The sequence below is a fragment of the Ambystoma mexicanum genome, chromosome 13, assembly GCF_040938575.1.
Source record: "Ambystoma mexicanum isolate Mex_15411 chromosome 13, UKY_AmexF1_1, whole genome shotgun sequence".
In the NCBI taxonomy this organism is placed as follows: Eukaryota; Metazoa; Chordata; class Amphibia; order Caudata; family Ambystomatidae; genus Ambystoma; species Ambystoma mexicanum.
In genome coordinates, this window is record NC_090938.1 from 775,560,030 (window position 1) to 775,576,899 (window position 16,870).

At 52.3% G+C, this 16,870-nt stretch overlaps 1 protein-coding gene across 1 annotated transcript in view; it reads left to right on the top strand.

Annotated features, from left to right (window-relative positions):
- The window catches only part of LOC138520571 (zinc finger protein RFP-like), a 47,406-nt gene continuing 30,536 nt past the window's right edge, over window positions 1-16,870 (top strand). Inside the window, exons 1-2 of the mRNA XM_069632909.1 lie at window positions 1-268; window positions 12,358-12,912. Of these exons, the coding sequence (XP_069489010.1) occupies window positions 1-268; window positions 12,358-12,890 (801 nt within the window). The 3' untranslated portion in view covers window positions 12,891-12,912. The remainder of the gene's footprint in view (window positions 269-12,357; window positions 12,913-16,870) is intronic.

Here is a 16,870-nt window from a genome sequence, read left to right on the forward strand (position 1 = left end):
ATGAAGGACCATCGTAAACGACTTGCTGACTGGCTGGAGGCGAAGTGCCCAGCAGCAGGTGAGAAGAAGAAGTCCGAGCGGTCCTCTAAGACCTTTGAGGGCGCTCCGGCGACGGGGGCCCAACAAAAGGCAAAGCACTGCAAGTCCGCGGGCACCAGGAGCGGCGTTGGTTCGGGCTCATCGGCTGCCAGGCAGTGCGCGATGTCACCGACACCATCATCCACGAGCCAACGCTCTGGCTCGGTGAAAAGGAAGTCAGAGAACCCAGGTAAGCTTCGGGAGAAGCCCCAGTCCATCCCGACAGAGAAAGCTAAGGGGGGGCGAGGGGGTGACCCTCCCCGTAAGGTGAAGGCCTCAGACGCGCCCAAGGTCGTGAAGGCCATGATTCACCCGGCGAAGGCCTCGATTGAAGGAGTCGTGGCGGCCCTGGCGAAGCCTGCGGAGGCTAACCCAGTGGAGACGATTTCCGGGCCTAGAGTTTCCCTGCCACCCCGGAGGGAAACATCTTTCCAGCCTATCGAGAAGACCCCTGTGAAACACTGGGACGAGAAAGGGGGGCACAGTAGCCCTAACGGACACAGATACTACCTTCGAGGATGAGCTGGCTGGTGTCAAAGCTATCCTGGACAAGAAGTTCGAGGAGGTCAGGACCTACGGGAAGGATCCCGACAAGGTGGACATAGAGAGCAATGGTGGAGCCGACGAGGAGCCGCGGGCCGTGGAGGAAACGGAGGACCCCGCGCCCCAGCCATCGCTCCAGTCGCAACCGATGGCTACGCCACAGGACAATTCACGAGCTATCTTGATGGCTTTGCAGAACCTGTGTACGGAGATAAGGACAAGGTTGCCCTTACCCCCACCGGACGATCCAGCGGCGCCTGGACCGTCGGGGAGCCCACTAAGCAAGCAGAGGCGAGTCCATCCTCCTCCTCCCTTCCAGCCTTGACCCCCATCCCCTCCTCCGAGGGACGAGACGGGACAGAGACGGCGACGACGGGGACTGACGACGGTGGCGATGACGGAATGGATCACCCGTCGCCTCCCGCCCGGGCTCCCCCCCCCCCGGGCTCCCCCCCTGACAAAATTGTCTCCTTTCACGCCATGATCGCCAGGGCCTCAGAGGTTTTCCAGCTGTGCCCGAGGAACAAAAGAAAGAGGGATTTCTTTACCAATGACGGGAAGCCAAGAGGAAAACCGTACTCTCGGTCCAGCTGTTGTACGACATATGGGACGAGGGTCTGTCCCTTCTGAAGAACCCTTCCACGGCGCCTGCGAAGAGAGACCGGTACGAGAAAAAGTACCGGGTCCCGGATTCCGCTCCTATGTGCCTCGGGGCGCAACCGACCCCAGATTCCCTAGTCTCCGCGGCTACCAAGAAGAAAGCGGCAGGGGCGACGGCATCATCCTCCACTTCACCGCCGGACAGCGAGGGAAAGAAGCTAGACGCCATGGGATGTCGAGTCATCTCGTCGGCATCGACTACCATTAAGGCGGCCAACGCCCTCACGATCGTGGCCCGCTATGATAGGGAACTTTGGTTAAAGATCGCCCCTATCCTGGACTTCCTCCCGGATGACAAGAGGGCGGAGGCCCTGGAAATCCTGCAAGAAGGCCAGGTGGTTTTGGATCACGCCATCACTGTAGCTACGGACATCGCCGATACCAGTTTTCGTCAGATGGGCAACAGCGTTTGCCTGCGCCGGCACGGTTGGCTCAGGGCCACCGACTTCCGTCAGGATGTGCAGACCAGGGTACTGGACATGCCCTTCGACGGAAACAACCTGTTCGTGAAAGCGGTGGACGAGTCGCTACAGGCCATCAAAGCGAACACCGAGACGGCCCGTGCCCTAGGCATTCTTCATCAACGACGGCTGTCCTTTCGGACCTCCGAAGGCAAATCTCAAGGTGCCTCCAAAAGATTTGGTGGCAGTTCATCGTCGTACCGCCAAGCTGCCCGTTCCTCGTCGCAGGAAGCTTACAGGGGCCGCAGCAAGGCCGGTGGTTACCATTGTCATCGCCAAGGAGCCCAGGGTGGCAAGGCCTCAGCGAAACAGGACTGAACCGGCCATGATTCGGGCCCCCACCTAAGCACCCCGGTGGGAGGCCGGCTGGTGAACTTCGTCGGAGTGTGGGAGTCCATCTCCATCGACCGTTGGGTGCTGAATGCCCTGGCCCACGGTCACACTCTGGAGTTCCAAAGAAAGTGCCCCCATTTCCCACCTGTGGCCAGAAAAGAAAACCACGTTCCACAGCTGCTTCTGGAGGTACGAGCCATGCCGAGAAAGGGCGCGATAGAACTCGTCCCAAAGCGGTCCGGGGCTCCGGAGTATACTCGCGGTACTTCCTCGCCCGAAAGAAGACCGGCGGCTGGCGGCCCATCCTGGACCTTCGGCGCCTCAACAAATACATCAAAGCCCAGAAGTTCTGGATGGTTACCCTTCAGCACGTGCTGGGACAGCTGGAGGAAGGCGACTTCCTATCGTCGCTGGACTTGGAGGATGCTTACTTTCACATCCCCATACACAAAGGACATCGAAAGTTCCTAACTTTCGTGGTCCAAGGGCGGCACTACCAGTTCAAAGCCCTGCACTTCGGGTTGAAGTCGGCTCGAAGGGTCTTTACCAAGTGCCTGGCACCGGTGGTGGCGCGGCTGCGCCTGCAGGGGATTCACATATACCACTACCTGGACGATTGGCTCATCCGAGCAAAGTCAAGAGAACTCGCCGTCGACCACACAGCGAAGACCGTCCGCCTGCTCACGGAACTGGGATTCTCGATCATCTTTGCGAAGTCCCACTTGGTACCGTCGCAGGACGCCTTGTTCCTGGGAGCCAGACTCGACACAGTAGCGCGGTTGGCCTCACCGTCGGAGGAAAGGATGTGGGCCATCCTGGGCGAGGTACAACGGCTGTTGACCATGGAAGTGGCCAGGGTGAGGGCCATCAAGTCCCTGCTCGGCATGATGTCATTGTGCATCTACCTCGTGCGTCTGTGCAGGTTGCGGATGCAGCCAACTGCAGGAGTTCCTCGACGCCCGTTGGATGCAAGTGGCGGGAATCTTCGAAGACAAGATCCCACTCAACGAGACTTTCTGTCATGCGATCCGGTGGTGGGGCACCCGCGCGCATCTCGCGGCGGGCATGGACTTCCAGACCCCAGCGCACCAGGAAATGGTGACGACGGACGCCTCCCTAGAGGGATGGGGAGCGCACACCAGAGATCTCCACGCAAGAGGCCTTTGGCCCCCAGAGGAGAGGTCCCTGCACATCAACGTCCTGGAGCTCCAGGCCGTGTTCTGGGCCCTCAGGTCTTTCCTTCCGTCCCTCAAGGGCAAAGTGGTACGAGTCTTCACCGACAACACCACGATGATGTTCTACATACGGAAGCAGGGGGGTACCAGATCCCCAGCCCTATCCAGGGAAGCGCAGGATCTGTGGCGCTGGGCCGTCGCCCAGGGGATATTCCTGGTACCTTTTCATCTGGCAGGAGTGAAAAACGCCGTCGCCCACTCACTCAGCAGGGAGCTGCGCTCCTGCCACGAGTGGGAACTTCGGCAGGATCAAGTGGATCTCCTATTCCGACGGTGGGGCAGTCCCCAGATCAATCTGTTCGCGACGGCGATGAACACCAAGTGCCGGAGGTTCGCCAGCAGGTTTCCCCAGCTGGGGAGCATGGGCGATGCATTCTCCTTCCCCTGGGACGGCCTGTTCCTGTATGCGTTCCCACCATTGCCGTTGCTTCTGCGACTCATCAGTCAACTCAGACGGTCCTGGTGCAGGATGATCCTCGTCGCACTGGCGTGGACGAGGCAGATATGGTTCCTGGACCTTCTGGACATGTCAGCGTCCCCCCCAGTCAAACTGCTGACGGACGTGGATCTTCACGCCAGGGAAGGAGGCGCCATCCTACATCACGACCCGGGATCGCTGAACCTGCAGGCTTGGCTCCTGCAGCACTAGAGTTCAGAGGCTACGACATCCCGGTGGACTGCAAGGAAGTCCTTGCAAAGGCCAGGGCATCCTCAACTCTTAAGTGCTATGGACATAAGTGGAAGAGGTTCTCTGTTGGTGCCGTGCACAGAAGATCAACCCCCTACGGATCATGGCCCCTCAAGTGCTGCCGTACTTGCTGTCGCTGGCCAAGGCGGGGCTGGCACATGCCTCCATCAAAATCCATCTGGCGGCTATCTCCCGCTACACCAGAACTCCGGCGCGGTCGTCGCATCGCCTTGACGTGGCCCCTAGGGGCCCCGTGTGTTTTGGAAACAAGGCACAATTACCAAACACGAATGATTACGCCAGACACAAGGTTCAATTCCCAAAAGCTAGGGTTTATTGCAAAACAAAGAGCTTCAGTTGGCCAACTGGTCTCACATCCCGCAACGTGTGTCACCAGACCTCGAAGGACGCAAGAGAGCGAGCAATTTTACAACAGTTACATATATACAAATCAAGGCTCTTACTATCAGCTATGACATGTTCAATACCGCCCATAATGTATTTCCTGCGAAATGTATTTGATGATTGACAATTATGACCATTATGACACAAATGTGACACCTTCGGACCTTGGTTTTAGCAACAGTTTCATTCTGCGGATTCTACAGACATGTTTCTTTGTTTAATAGAACACACTGCTCCTGTTCCTTGCAAGCAGACTACGTACAGGGGAGAGTCACATTCCAGGCTCCGCTATCTCTTGGTTTCTATTCATGTGCTAGGGGTCCGGCCGCTCGCCCAGGCTCGGCGAGGGGGGGCCGTGGAATGAAGCATAATTCAAACCATCAATTACTTGTTTTTCTCATTTATGCCACCAGCGAGACTAGCTGGCATCTGGCATCTGTATAGTGATTAAATGCCTCGCTTCTTACTTTCAAGGACTTGTGCGGGAGGAGATCGGGGCATTCCTATCTAGGTTTGGCAGCATTATGTTTCAATATGTAACTCGTGGCCTCGCTCTCCTGAATGAGCTTCAACGGAATAGAATAGTGTTACAGCAAAGCAGTTTTGAACAGAAAAGTAATGAGCGAAGGTTATTCAAAATGGCAAATTCTATTTCTACAAAATGGAGTCTGTTCAGTCAAGCTCATGAATTCGTACTATTCGTGTCTATCGAGCTATCAAAGCTGAATATATGATGTTGTTGGTTTTCGGCCAACTAAACATATTACCTATATTATGGTAGAGTAATTTCTAAACTAACAGCCTGGTGAAGGAGTTCATGAAAGGACTGTTCCGCTCGTTCCCGCCGGTGAAGGCTCCGGCCCTGGCGTGGGAGCTCAATGTGGTGCTGACCAGGCTCATGGGTCTGCCCTTCGAGCCCCTGCACTCGGCACCGCTGAAGTTCCTATCGTGGAAGACAGCTTTTCTTGTGGCCATCACCTCCGCAGGACGAGTGGGAGAGATCCAGGCCCTCTCCTGTAAGCCTCCATATCTGACATTCCACGAGACGAGGGTAGTACTGAGGATGCACCCCTCCTTCATGCCCAAGGTGCCGTCAGACTTCCATCTCAACGAGCCCTTGGTGTTACCTGTTTTCTTCCCGTCGCTTTCGTCGCCGGCTGAGAGAACTTTGCACTCGCTGGATGTGGCTAGAGCGCTGAAGTTCTACGTGGACCGCACGAAGAGTTTTCGGAAGACATCACAGCTGTTTGTGAACTTTGGACCTGTGAACTAAGGGAAGGCCCTCTCGAAGGCTTCCATTTCCAGATGGCTCTCCGGCTGCATCATGCACTGTCACCGGTTGGCAAACCGACCTTTGCTCGGCCGTCCGAGAGCCCATTCAACCAGAGCGATCGCTGCTACTACGGTGTTCCGGTCTGGTGTGCCCCTGCTGGACATCTGCAGGGCTGCTACGTGGAGGTCGACGCACACCTTCACGAGATTCTACTGCGTCGACCGGGATTCCAGGGAGGAGTCCAGAGTCGGCCAGGCAGTGCTGCGCAACCTGTTTGCTTGAAGGTGAGCCTAGTGAGGAGGTAAGAGATGCTTAATGTTGAGTTGTTGAAATGCTTAATGTTGAGCCTTGCCACCTCCTGTGGTTGTGCATGTGTGTACTGCTATATATTCTTGTATTCATGAGCATGTGAATCCATGCTAGACCCCATGCTGGAGAAGGAACAAGTTACTTACCTGTAACTGTTGTTCTCCAGCATGGGTCTGGCATGGATTTACATGCGAACCCTCCCGCCTACCCCTCTGTGGCTCTTCTCTTGATCCTACTGCCACTTTACGTGCTACCCAATCTGAAGATGGCTGCCAGAGGAGGGGCTTAGGTAGAGAGCAGTCATTGGCTGGGGGCAGTATGACCCAGAGACCAGTGATTGGTTATTAGGAGAAAGACAGTTCCGAAACGAAACTGAAACTGATTTTTTCTTTACTGAGGACTCCCAGCCTGACGACGGGGAATATTCATGAGCATGTGAATCCATGCCAGACCCATGCGCTGGAGAACAGTTACAGGTAAGTAACTTGTTCCTTCTCTCTTCTCTGCCCAGTTTTCTCCCCCTCTCCTTTGTCTCTGCTTTTCTTTCTTGCTATGTTTTCTTTCTATCTTCTCCTGTCTCAACCCTTTACATCTCAATCTGCTTGTCTTTCTGCCCATGTTTGTCTTTCTCTCACCCTTCTTGTCTCTATAGCTCCTCCTTGCCTCTTGCTCTCTTTATATCATGCTATCTTTTTCTCTGCCTGCTTATCTTTCTTTTCGCTGTGTTTCTCTGTCTGTCTTTCTTTCTTGCTGTGTTTCTCTGTTTGCCTGTCTTTCGTGCTTGCTGTGTTTCACTCTGCCTACCAGTTTTTTTTTGCTGTTTCTCTCTCTGTCTTTCTTTCTTGCTGTTTTTCTCTCTGCCTGCCTCTTTCTTGCTGTTTCTCTCTGCCTGCCTCTTTCTTGCTGTGTTTCTCTCTGCCTGCCTCTTTCTGGCTTGTTTCTCTCTGCCTGCCTCTTTCTTGCTGTGTTTCTCTTTGCCTGCCTCTTTCTTGCTGTGTTTCTCTCTGCCTGCCTCTTTCTTGCTGTGTTTCTCTGCCTGCCTGCCTGTCTTTCTTTCTTGCTGTGTTTCTCTCTGCCTGTCTTTCTTGCTGTGTTTCTCTCGCTGTCCCTCTGGGTTTATTTCATACTTTCATCCAATCCCTCACATATGGAATCTCAAGCACTATCCAGCATTTGCATTAAAAACACGAGAGAAGCGCCTTTTGGAAGGTGGGGGTGAGGGGGGAGGCAAGGCGCGGGCCGATTCATGGACACCCCTGCCTTTAGTTCTTTATTTCTCTCCCTCCTCTTTAGTTTTCTGTCTCCTACCCTCTCTCCTCCCTGCCTCTCTCCCTCTCTCGCTGTGCTGTGATTTCTATCTCCCTTTCTGTCTGCCTATTGGTCACCGGCACCTCTATTTCCTCTCTGCGTGTCTTTTTCTCTGTCTTTTCCTATTATCTCTCTATCTCCCTTTCATTCTCCCCATTCTCTGCCCCCTCTGCAGTGGTGTTCCGAGTGAGGGGGTGGGGGGGGGCAAGCTGCCCCCCCCACAGGCTCTTTTGAGAACCTGACCGGGACGTGTGTCACTGGGACACCACTCCCGTTCGGCACCTCAATCAGGGTGCCCCACGGAAAGGTGTCCCGCTGGGAGGACAATGTGTGCTTAGCAATTCCTGCTCAGCACACATTGTCCTGGCATCAGGACACCTTACCCTTCCCCCTGCCAGGACAATGTCCCAACGAGCTCCGGGCAGCAGCAGAGGGGCTCGCAAGTTGCTCTGTGTCAACAGAGCATTTCAATGTGAGCCATTAGGCACTGATGGAGGGAGGGTGGACTAATAGCAGGGTCTTTTGTTCTTTTAGAAATGTGCATGGAAGGGAGGGATCAGCAGTGAGAAGGGTGCATAATGCTGCAGGCTTTATGAAATCATGACTATGGCTTTACCCAAGGGGGATTTCTTAGGCTAACATTAATCTGCATGATGCTATGGTGACTTTGCATGCAGGATGGGGAGAATAAAACTAAAGCCAACATATTTCTATAATGATGTATATAGTGTAAAGTTAATTATGAAAGGGTAGTTTCGTATGTGATGTGCTTTGCTTCCAAGGCATTGCTTTAAAAAAATGTATTGTTTAAGCACATGAAATGCAAAGGGAAACCTTAATAAATATCTATATCAACTAAAACTGGGAAGATGTGCTGAGTTGCTTAAATTATCCAGATCCCGGTTTCACCATTTAACCAAAGTGTGTGATCCTGGGCAGATCATTTAATCACACTGTGTCTTATCTGCAGCCCTGTGATCCACTTCAGAGCTTATGTTAATATATCATGCTGTTATTTAAAAAAAAGCCTGACTATAGAGTTGCTGCATAAATAACAATCGTGCAATTTAGGTATTTTGCACCACAAAGTTATTTGCCACTTGGCTCACTTATGGCAACTTATTCTGAAGTCGCTCCATGGGGCCTCCAGGTATCAGAGACTGCTGGTGCTGCTTGCGATGTGCTTTTCTGTGAAGTCACTCCTGTCGGTGCAGTCCATATGCACATTAGGAGGTTTGCATGTACTTTGCCCCAGAGCCTGGACAGAGCTCTAACAGATGAGTTTCCTGCATCTGTAATGATTCTGCAGTTTTATTTATTATTTGTTATGTGGTAAAATGCCATCTACCACTAATGTTACCAAAAAAGTAGATTGGGGCCGGGGTGGGTGGTTTGTGGGTGGGAGTGAGACCATATGGACTTGTGCGCACTGCATTTGGGGGAAAGGTAGCAGGACGTTTTTCAGGCTCTCCCCCCCATCCCCCCTGCTCTTGCAATGCTGGATACTCCCTGCCCCTATGTCTTCCTCTCCCACTCACCTTTACTCCATCTTTTCTCTCTCTGCTTCTCTTGAGTCCATGTTCTCTGTTCTTCCGCCCTCCTCTGTCTTTTCCTAGTGTCTCTCCCCTTTGCAGGCCTGTATTCCCTCCTCTGTCTCAGTCTGTCTCAGTCTGTCTGTCTATCTCTCTCTCCTGTATGGCTGTCTCTGTCTTTCCATTTGTGTCTTCCTGGTTAAGTTTCTGTCCATGCTCCTCTGTCACTCACCCGGTCTCCCTCTGTCGCTGTTTTCTTGTCGCCTCTTTCTCTTTGCCTGTATTTCTCTGGCCTCCTCTGTTAGTTTCCCGGCCTTTTCTCTCCTGGTCTCCTGTCACTACATGTCTCTTTCTTTGCTATTTCATTCTTTTTCCCGTTTCTCCTCTGTGTGTTAGTTTGTCTCTCTGTCTTTCTTGCTTGTCTCCTCTTCTTTCTATGTCTCTTTTCCCCTCGCTCGACTGAGCCTCGTCGTCCTCTCCACTCTGCTTATCGCCCTCACTCTCTCTCCTCTAGTCTCTAGCTTTCCTGTTGTTTCTCTGTGTTGAGTCTATCTCTTTATTTCCTGTTGTTTCTCTGTGTTAGTCTGTCTCTCTCTTTCCTGTTGTTTCTCTGTTAGCCTGTCTCTCTTTCCTCTGGTTTCTGTTTTAGTCTGTCTCTTTCCTTTTGTTTCACTGTGTTTGTCTGTTTCTCTTTCCTGTTGTTTCTCTGGGTTAGTTGTCTCCATTTTTACTGTTGTGTGTCTGTGTTAGTCTGTCTCTTTCCTGTTTCTCTGTTAGCCTGTCTCTCTTTCCTGTTTCTCTGTGTTAGTCTGTCTCTTTATTTCCTGTTGTTTCTCTGTGTTAGTCTGTCTCTCTCTTTCCTGTTGTTTCTCTGTTAGCCTGTCTCTCTTTCTTCTGGTTTCTGTGTTAGTCTGTCTCTTTCCTTTTGTTTCACTGTGTTTGTCTGTTTCTCTTTCCTGTTGTTTCTCTGGGTTAGTTGTCTCCATTTTTACTGTTGTGTGTCTGTGTTAGTCTGTCTCTTTCCTGTTTCTCTGTGTTAGTCTGTCTCTTTCTTTCCTGTTGCTTCTGTGTTAGTCTGTCTCTTTCCTGTTTCTCTGTGTTAGTCTGTCTCCTTCCTGTTGTTTCCCTCGGTTAGCCTGTCTCTCTCTTTCCTGTTGCTTCTCTGTGCTAGTCTGTCTCTCTCCTTCCTATTGCTTTTCTCTCGCATCTCTGCTTGGTCTCTCCCCTCCCTTCTGATCTCTCTTTCATCTCTGCCTGTCCCACTCTGTCTTTTTCTCCCAGTCTATACCTGTCGCTGTCTCTGATCTCTGTCTGTCTCTGTGCTGTCTCTTCACCCCTTCACTTCCTTTGCTCGGCAGAGCTGCAGGGCACTCTCTGGCCGGGAGTGAGGTGTGTAAAGATGTCGGAAGAGAAGGGGGGGTTGGGGGATGGGGGATTTTCCAGGAGTTCACTCTGTTGTATCACGAGGCTGCCTGGGGGGTGTGGGGAGGGGGGGGGGGACCTGAATAATATGAGAGGGATTATAAGTGTCTCTCTCTGTTCCACCACCTCTGTCTCCCGTTCACCGTCTCTCCTCTCTTCCTCTCTCTGCTTCTCATCATGTCCATGTTGCTCTCTCCCTCTTCACGTGTCTCTCTCCCACTCATCCTTTGCTCCATGTTCCGCTCTCTCTGCATCTCCGGCGGTTCCCTCTCGTGTCTCTTTGTCGTTATTGCTCTCTCTTTTCTGTCTTTAATCTGCAATATGTCTCTATTTCTATCCGACATTCATAGTCGGTCTCCTCTCTTGCGTGTTTCCAGTCTACCTTTGTGAGTCTCTCTACTGTCTGTCTCTCCGTTCTGTCAGTGTCTCGTCTCTGCTGTTTGGTCTCTCCCTCTTTTATCTGCAGATCTCTTGCACCCGCCTCACTGTCTCCTCTCTGCCCAACTCTCTTCTGTATCGCTATCCCAGGACTCCATCCCACTCTCCTCTCGGCGTCTCTGCTGTCTCGTCTCTCCCTCTCTTCACTGCAGATCTCTTGTACCCGCCTCTCTCTCCTCTCTGCCTGCCTCTCTTCTGTGTCCCTCTCCCTCCCACCCTCTTCTCAGCTTCTCTTCTCTGCTGTCTCGTCTCCCCCTCTCTTCTCACTCTCTCCTCTCTGCCTGTCTCTCTTCTGTGTCCCTCTCCCTGCCACTCTTCTCTCTGCTTTTCTGTTGTCTCGTCTCCCCCTCACTTCTCTGCAGATCTCTTGTACCCGCCTGTCTCCTCTCTGCCTGCCTCTCTTCTGTGTCCCTCTCCCTCCCACTCTCTTCTCTGCTGTCTCGTCTTTCCCTCTCTTCTCTGCAGATCTCTTGTACCCGCCGCTCCCTCCTCTCTGCCTGCCTCTCTTCTGTGTCCCTCTCCCTCCCACCCTCCTCTCAGCTTCTCTTCTCTGCTGTCTCGTCTCCCTCTCTCTTCTCACTGTCTCCTCTCTGCCTGCCTCTCTTCTGCGTCCCTCTCCCTCCCACTCTCCTCTCAGCTTCTCTTCTCTGCTGTCTCGTCTCCCTCTCTCTTCTCACTGTCTCCTCTCTTCTGTGTCCCTCTCCCTCCCACTCTCCTCTCAGCTTCTCTTCTCTGCTGTCTCATCTCTCCCTCTCTTCTCACTCTCTCCTCTCTGCCTGCCTCTCTTCTGTGTCCCTCTCCCTCACACTCTCCTCTCAGCTTCTCTTCTCTGCTGTCTCATCTCTCCCTCTCTTCTCACTCTCTCCTCTCTGCCTGCCTCTCTTCTGTGTCCCTCTCCCTCCCACTCTCCTCTCAGCTTCTCTTCTCTGCTGTCTCGTCTCCCTCTCTCTTCTCACTGTCTCCTCTCTTCTGTGTCCCTCTCCCTCCCACTCTCCTCTCAGCTTCTCTTCTCTGCTGTCTCGTCTCTCCCTCTCTTCTCACTCTCTCCTCTCTGCCTGCCTCTCTTCTGTGCCCCTCTCCCTCCCACTCTCCTCTCTGCTTCTCTCCTCTGCTGTCTCGTCTCTCCCTCTCTTCTCTGCAGATCTCTTGTACCCGCCTCTCTCTCCTCCCTGCCTGTCTCTCTTCTGTGTCTCTCTTTCTCCCACTCTCCTCTCAGCTTCTCTTCTCTGCTGTCTCATCTCTCCCTCTCTTCTCACTCTCTCCTCTCTGCCTGTCTCTCTTCTGTGTCCCTCTCCCTCCTCTTGGGCGTTGTCTGTCTCTCTCTTTGCCTTTCTCGCTCTTTCCTCCCTTCTTGCGTTCTTCTCGTTTCTTCGTTTTTCATCGCCCCCCTTGCAGACCCGAAGACCCCCCTGGGACCTGGGATGGAGGTGGAGAATGGGGAATTGTGGGTGGGGGTGAGGAGGCTCTCCCCGTTATCTCGTGAATTTGGGGGTCACTTGGGCTTTCATTGAAGAATGGAGGAACAGCCGCATTCCCCCTGGGCTGTGGGCGGGGTCTGCAGGTGTCTGGTGACAGGAGGCTGTGATTGGCTGAGCTCTCGCTATTGGTGTGATTGACAGGCTGTTGGCGCCCTGTGATTGGCTGGTTTCTGAGCCGGGCTTCTCTCTTGCAGGTGAGGTGACTCTGGATTCTGGCACCGCTCATCCCCGGCTCATCGTGTCCGCGGACGGGAGAAGCGTGAGATGGGGACCCCAAGCCCAGGACCTGCCCGACACCCCCCAGAGATTCACTACACACCCCTGTGTCCTGGGGAGGGAGGGGCTGAGCTCCGGGAGGCATTACTGGGAGGTGGAGGTGGGGGGCAGCCCGGGCTGGACCCTGGGGGTGTGTGATGAGTCTGTGCCCAGGAAGGGGAAGATCACAGCATCACCTGCGGGGGGATTCTGGACAGTGCGGCTCCTCTGGGATGGTAAATACTGGGCTCTCACCTCCCCTGCCACCCCGCTGACCCCCCGCGCGCCCCCCAGGGTCCTGGGCTTGTTCCTGGACTATGAGGCGGGCAGGCTCTCGGTCTACGATGCTCAGGACCGGGTTCTGCTCTTCACCTTCCCCGGGGCCCCCTTCCCCCGCACTCTGCGGCCCTACTTCCGGACAGTGAGCACCGAGGGGGGGCTGCGGATCCTCCTGGGGGCAGGAGGGGTCTGACAGCAGCGGAACCCGGCAGCAGGTAAGGGGGGCTGTGTCTGGGGGGGACTGGAGGGGGCTGCAGGCAAGGGGGGCTGTGTCCAGGGGTGTTGCTAGGTCTGGAAAAGACCCAGGGCTACTCTGATGTCGGAACTGTCGGGACTGGGGGCTAGCTAGCCTTTTGGCTGTAGCTCCTGAGATTCTATCCGGGGCTACAACCAAAAGATCAGGGGCTATAGCCCCCTTAGCCCCCCCTAGCAACGCCCCTGGCTGTGTCTATGAGAGGAGGCCTGCAGGTAAGGGGGGGCTGCGTCTGTGAGGGGGGGGGGCTGCAGATAAGGGGGGGCTGTGTCTGAGAGGTCAGCGAAGGGGGGGGCTGCAGGTCAAAGGGTGCGTTGTGTCTGGGGGGTGCAGCTAAAGGGGGCGCTGTGTCTGTGAGGGGGAACTGCAGGTAAGGGGGGCTGTGACTGTGAAGGGGGCTGTGTCTGTGGAGGGGGGCACTTGGGAGGCTGCAGATAAGGGGCCCATGTGTCTGTGAGGGTGGGGCACTGGGGGGGCTGTGTCTGTGGGGGGGGATTCGGGCCCTGGCCAGCGGTATATAAAGGTAAGGGGGAGCTGTGGGGGCAGTCGCTCGTCCTTATTGGGGGGGGCACTGCTCGTCCTTGCAGTGTCCGTTGTAGGGGGGCTCAGCTGTCAGTTTACTTCTGCAGGGGGGCGTAGACAGGACTGAAGTTCTTGCAAAGGGGGGGGGCATTACTTCTTTCGGGTGCTGTCCTGGGATGTTTAAGAAGTGGGGGAGAGAAATGAGGGAGGGGGGCGGGAACTGTTCTCTGTTTTGGGGGCTGGGGTTACTGTCCTGTATCTGAAAGGGAGGGGTGGCACTGGTATCTTGATCCAGGTGATATATATTTGTTGTGGGGGGGGGTTAAGGGTTTCGGCGGGAGCCTCGTTTGAGCGGTGTCTGGGGTTTTGCAGATGTAATTTGGCGTCTACACTGGAGTAGAGGGAGCTGGGAGGCACAGTGGGGTCTCCTGTTAATTAATTGATTTAGACCACCCCCCACTACTCCCCCCCCCCCCGCCAGCCTATCTACACCCCCATATATGCGGCTCTCACATTTATATTGCAAAACTGTAGCAACTTTGCTCACACGTCACCCGCTTCCGCACAAGAAGGGCTTTTCAATATCAGTTTTATGTGCAATAGTTATTATATAATGTCCTGCTATAGGCGCTTGGTGTGGAGACATTTCTTCAGTGATATTTCCTGCCCTTTGGAGTTTCACTTATATTTTACGGCTCATCTCTATGGCAGGAAAGCCACTTTACTTGGTTCTGAATCACTATCTTTCTCGGTAACTGCAAGTCTCCCATTCCCGAGCCAACACTGACCCCTAGTGGCACATTTAGGAAGGGTTTATTTACATCCCTTGGTAGGTCTCTTTGTCGCTACTATTGCTTTTTCGGTAACTGCAAGTCTCCCATTCCCTAGCCAACACTGGCCCCTAGTGGCACATTTAGGAAGGGTTTATTTACAACCATTGGTAGGTCTTAAGTAATGTTGGTATTTATTAAAAACTGTTTTGTGGTTTTCTTTTTGCTGTTCTCTCTCTTGGCGACTTCTTTTCAAACCACATGGTCTTCAGCTCTATATTAGTTTTATTTTATCCCGTTAGACAGCTGCACTAACTACATACACATGCATGTGTGCACTGAAATGTTCCTTTCTATGCTTGCATTGTAATTATGTCTCACTTTTGACTCATGGCAACAAATCATTATTACATTTTCTGAGAGAGTTTCACTAACTACTTGCACTTACCCCCGACCATTTCCCCTTCTCTAAACATTAGCACAAAACTTGGATAATGTTTCTCTGCTCCTCTTACCGCCTTATCTTACTTGCTTCACCTACTTCTTATATCTTCTCCAGTTTGTCACATTAATAAATGTGTATAGTAGTCGTAGCCGCCTGTCTTTCACATCCACCTTGCCCTCCCCTCCTCCCCCTCCCTTTTATGTCCATTAGCACTTACTCTTATCATCTGTCCTGTGACCTTTGATATCAGCTTGTCTGCCTCCCCCCTTCCCAGCTTGTCTCCTCCTCCCACTCCCCCCAGCACTATTCTGAATCGCCCTTTGACCTACTATGATAGTTGCTTGTTTTGTTCCTCTCCTTTCCTCCTCACGTCATACCCCCCTCGTACCCTCCCCCTCCTCTCGTTATACTCGTGCACTACATCAATTGTCGTCAGGCATAGTAATGTTACTGCTTGTCTTGTCTCATACCCCCTCCCCCTCCTCTCGTTATACTCATGCACTACATCAATTGTCGTCAGGCATATCAATGTTACTGCTTGTCTTGTCTCATACCCCATCCCCCTCCTCTCGTTATACTCATGCACTACATCCATTGTCGTCAGGCATAGTAATGTTACTGCTTGTCTTGTCTCATTCTTTCCCTTCCCCTCCTCTCGTTATGCTCATGCACTACATCAATTGTCATCAGGCATAGTAATGTTACTGCCTGTCTTGTCTCATACCCCCTCCCCCTCCTCTCGTTATACTCCTGCACTACATCAATTGTCATCAGGCATAGTAATGTTACTGCTTGTCTTGTCTCATACCCCCTCCCCCTCCTCTCATTATACTCATGCACTACATCAATTGTCATCAGGCATAGTAATGTTACTGCTTGTCTTGTCTCATACCCCTCCCCCCTCCTCTCGTTATATTCATGTACTACATCCATTGTCGTCAGGCATAGTAATGTTACTGCTTGTCTTGTCTCATTCTTTCCCTTCCCCCCCTCTCAATGTACTCATGCACTACATCCATTGTCGTCAGGCATAGTAATGTTACTGCTTGTCTTGTCTCATACCCCCCTCCCTCTCCTCTCGTTATACTCGTGCACTACATCGATTGTCGTCAGGCATAGTAATGTTACTGCCTGTCTTGTCTCATTCTTTCCCTTCTCCTCCTTAATTGTTCCTTGCACTTGCACTATCTGAAATGTCGCCTGGCTGATTATGAAAGTTATTTCACATTCTGAATGGTTTCAAGGACCTGTAAGAATGTAATTGTACTCCCCCATGTTCCCTCCCTCTTTGCAGCACTTTGAAAAACATTGTGTATGGGCGCTATACAAATAATTAATCAATCAATTAACACTGTGCGTGATTTATTCAGTGAAGAAAACATTAAAGGAACGTTATAGTTTAATTGCGCCAAAAAAACGTTTTGAATTTCAGAAAATCAACGTTAAAGGAACTTGTACCACACAACCCTACCTCTGTGACATTGACTGTGTGTGTTGGGAAATTTGGGTAGAGGTGTATTAGTAAACAGCTAGAAGTCACTTTAAGCAGAATAGGTCATATATAGTGGACGCATAGTGTGTATCTCACGTGGAAGTTGGATTAGTGTGAAGCTGTGTAATAGCTCCTAGTTCCCAGAGGCAGCTCCTTATCACTGTCTGACGCTTGTCTGCTCCTGCTCTTCACATCTTTATTCCAATCCCTTGCTCACCCTCCTTGTCATCTTCATTACTGTGTGGGGTCCATGGCATAACCTATGTGATGCTTGGCAATACCCCATCTGCAGACCGAGTTCATCCTCCTCCAAACACCTGTAGCATAGGATTTCGCTCCCAAACCTTCATGATTTTCTGGGAACCCCAACTAGCTTCTACAGCATTATTGAGACCCCTAGGATGAAAGGTGAGTCTTTTTAAAATGGGTAGATCTGTCCAGCATCATACATTCTCCGTGATCATGTTCATGTTATCGTGCAAGGTTCAGCATGATACAGTCTCTGTGATCATGTTATGGTGCAAGGTCCAGCATCATACAGTCTCCGTGATCATGTTATGGTGCAAGGTCCAGCATCATACAGTCTCTGTGATCATGTTATGGAGCAGGGTCCAGCGTTATACAGTCTCTGTGATCATGTTCATGTTATGGTGCAAGGTCCAGCATCATACAGTCTCTGTGATAATGGGCA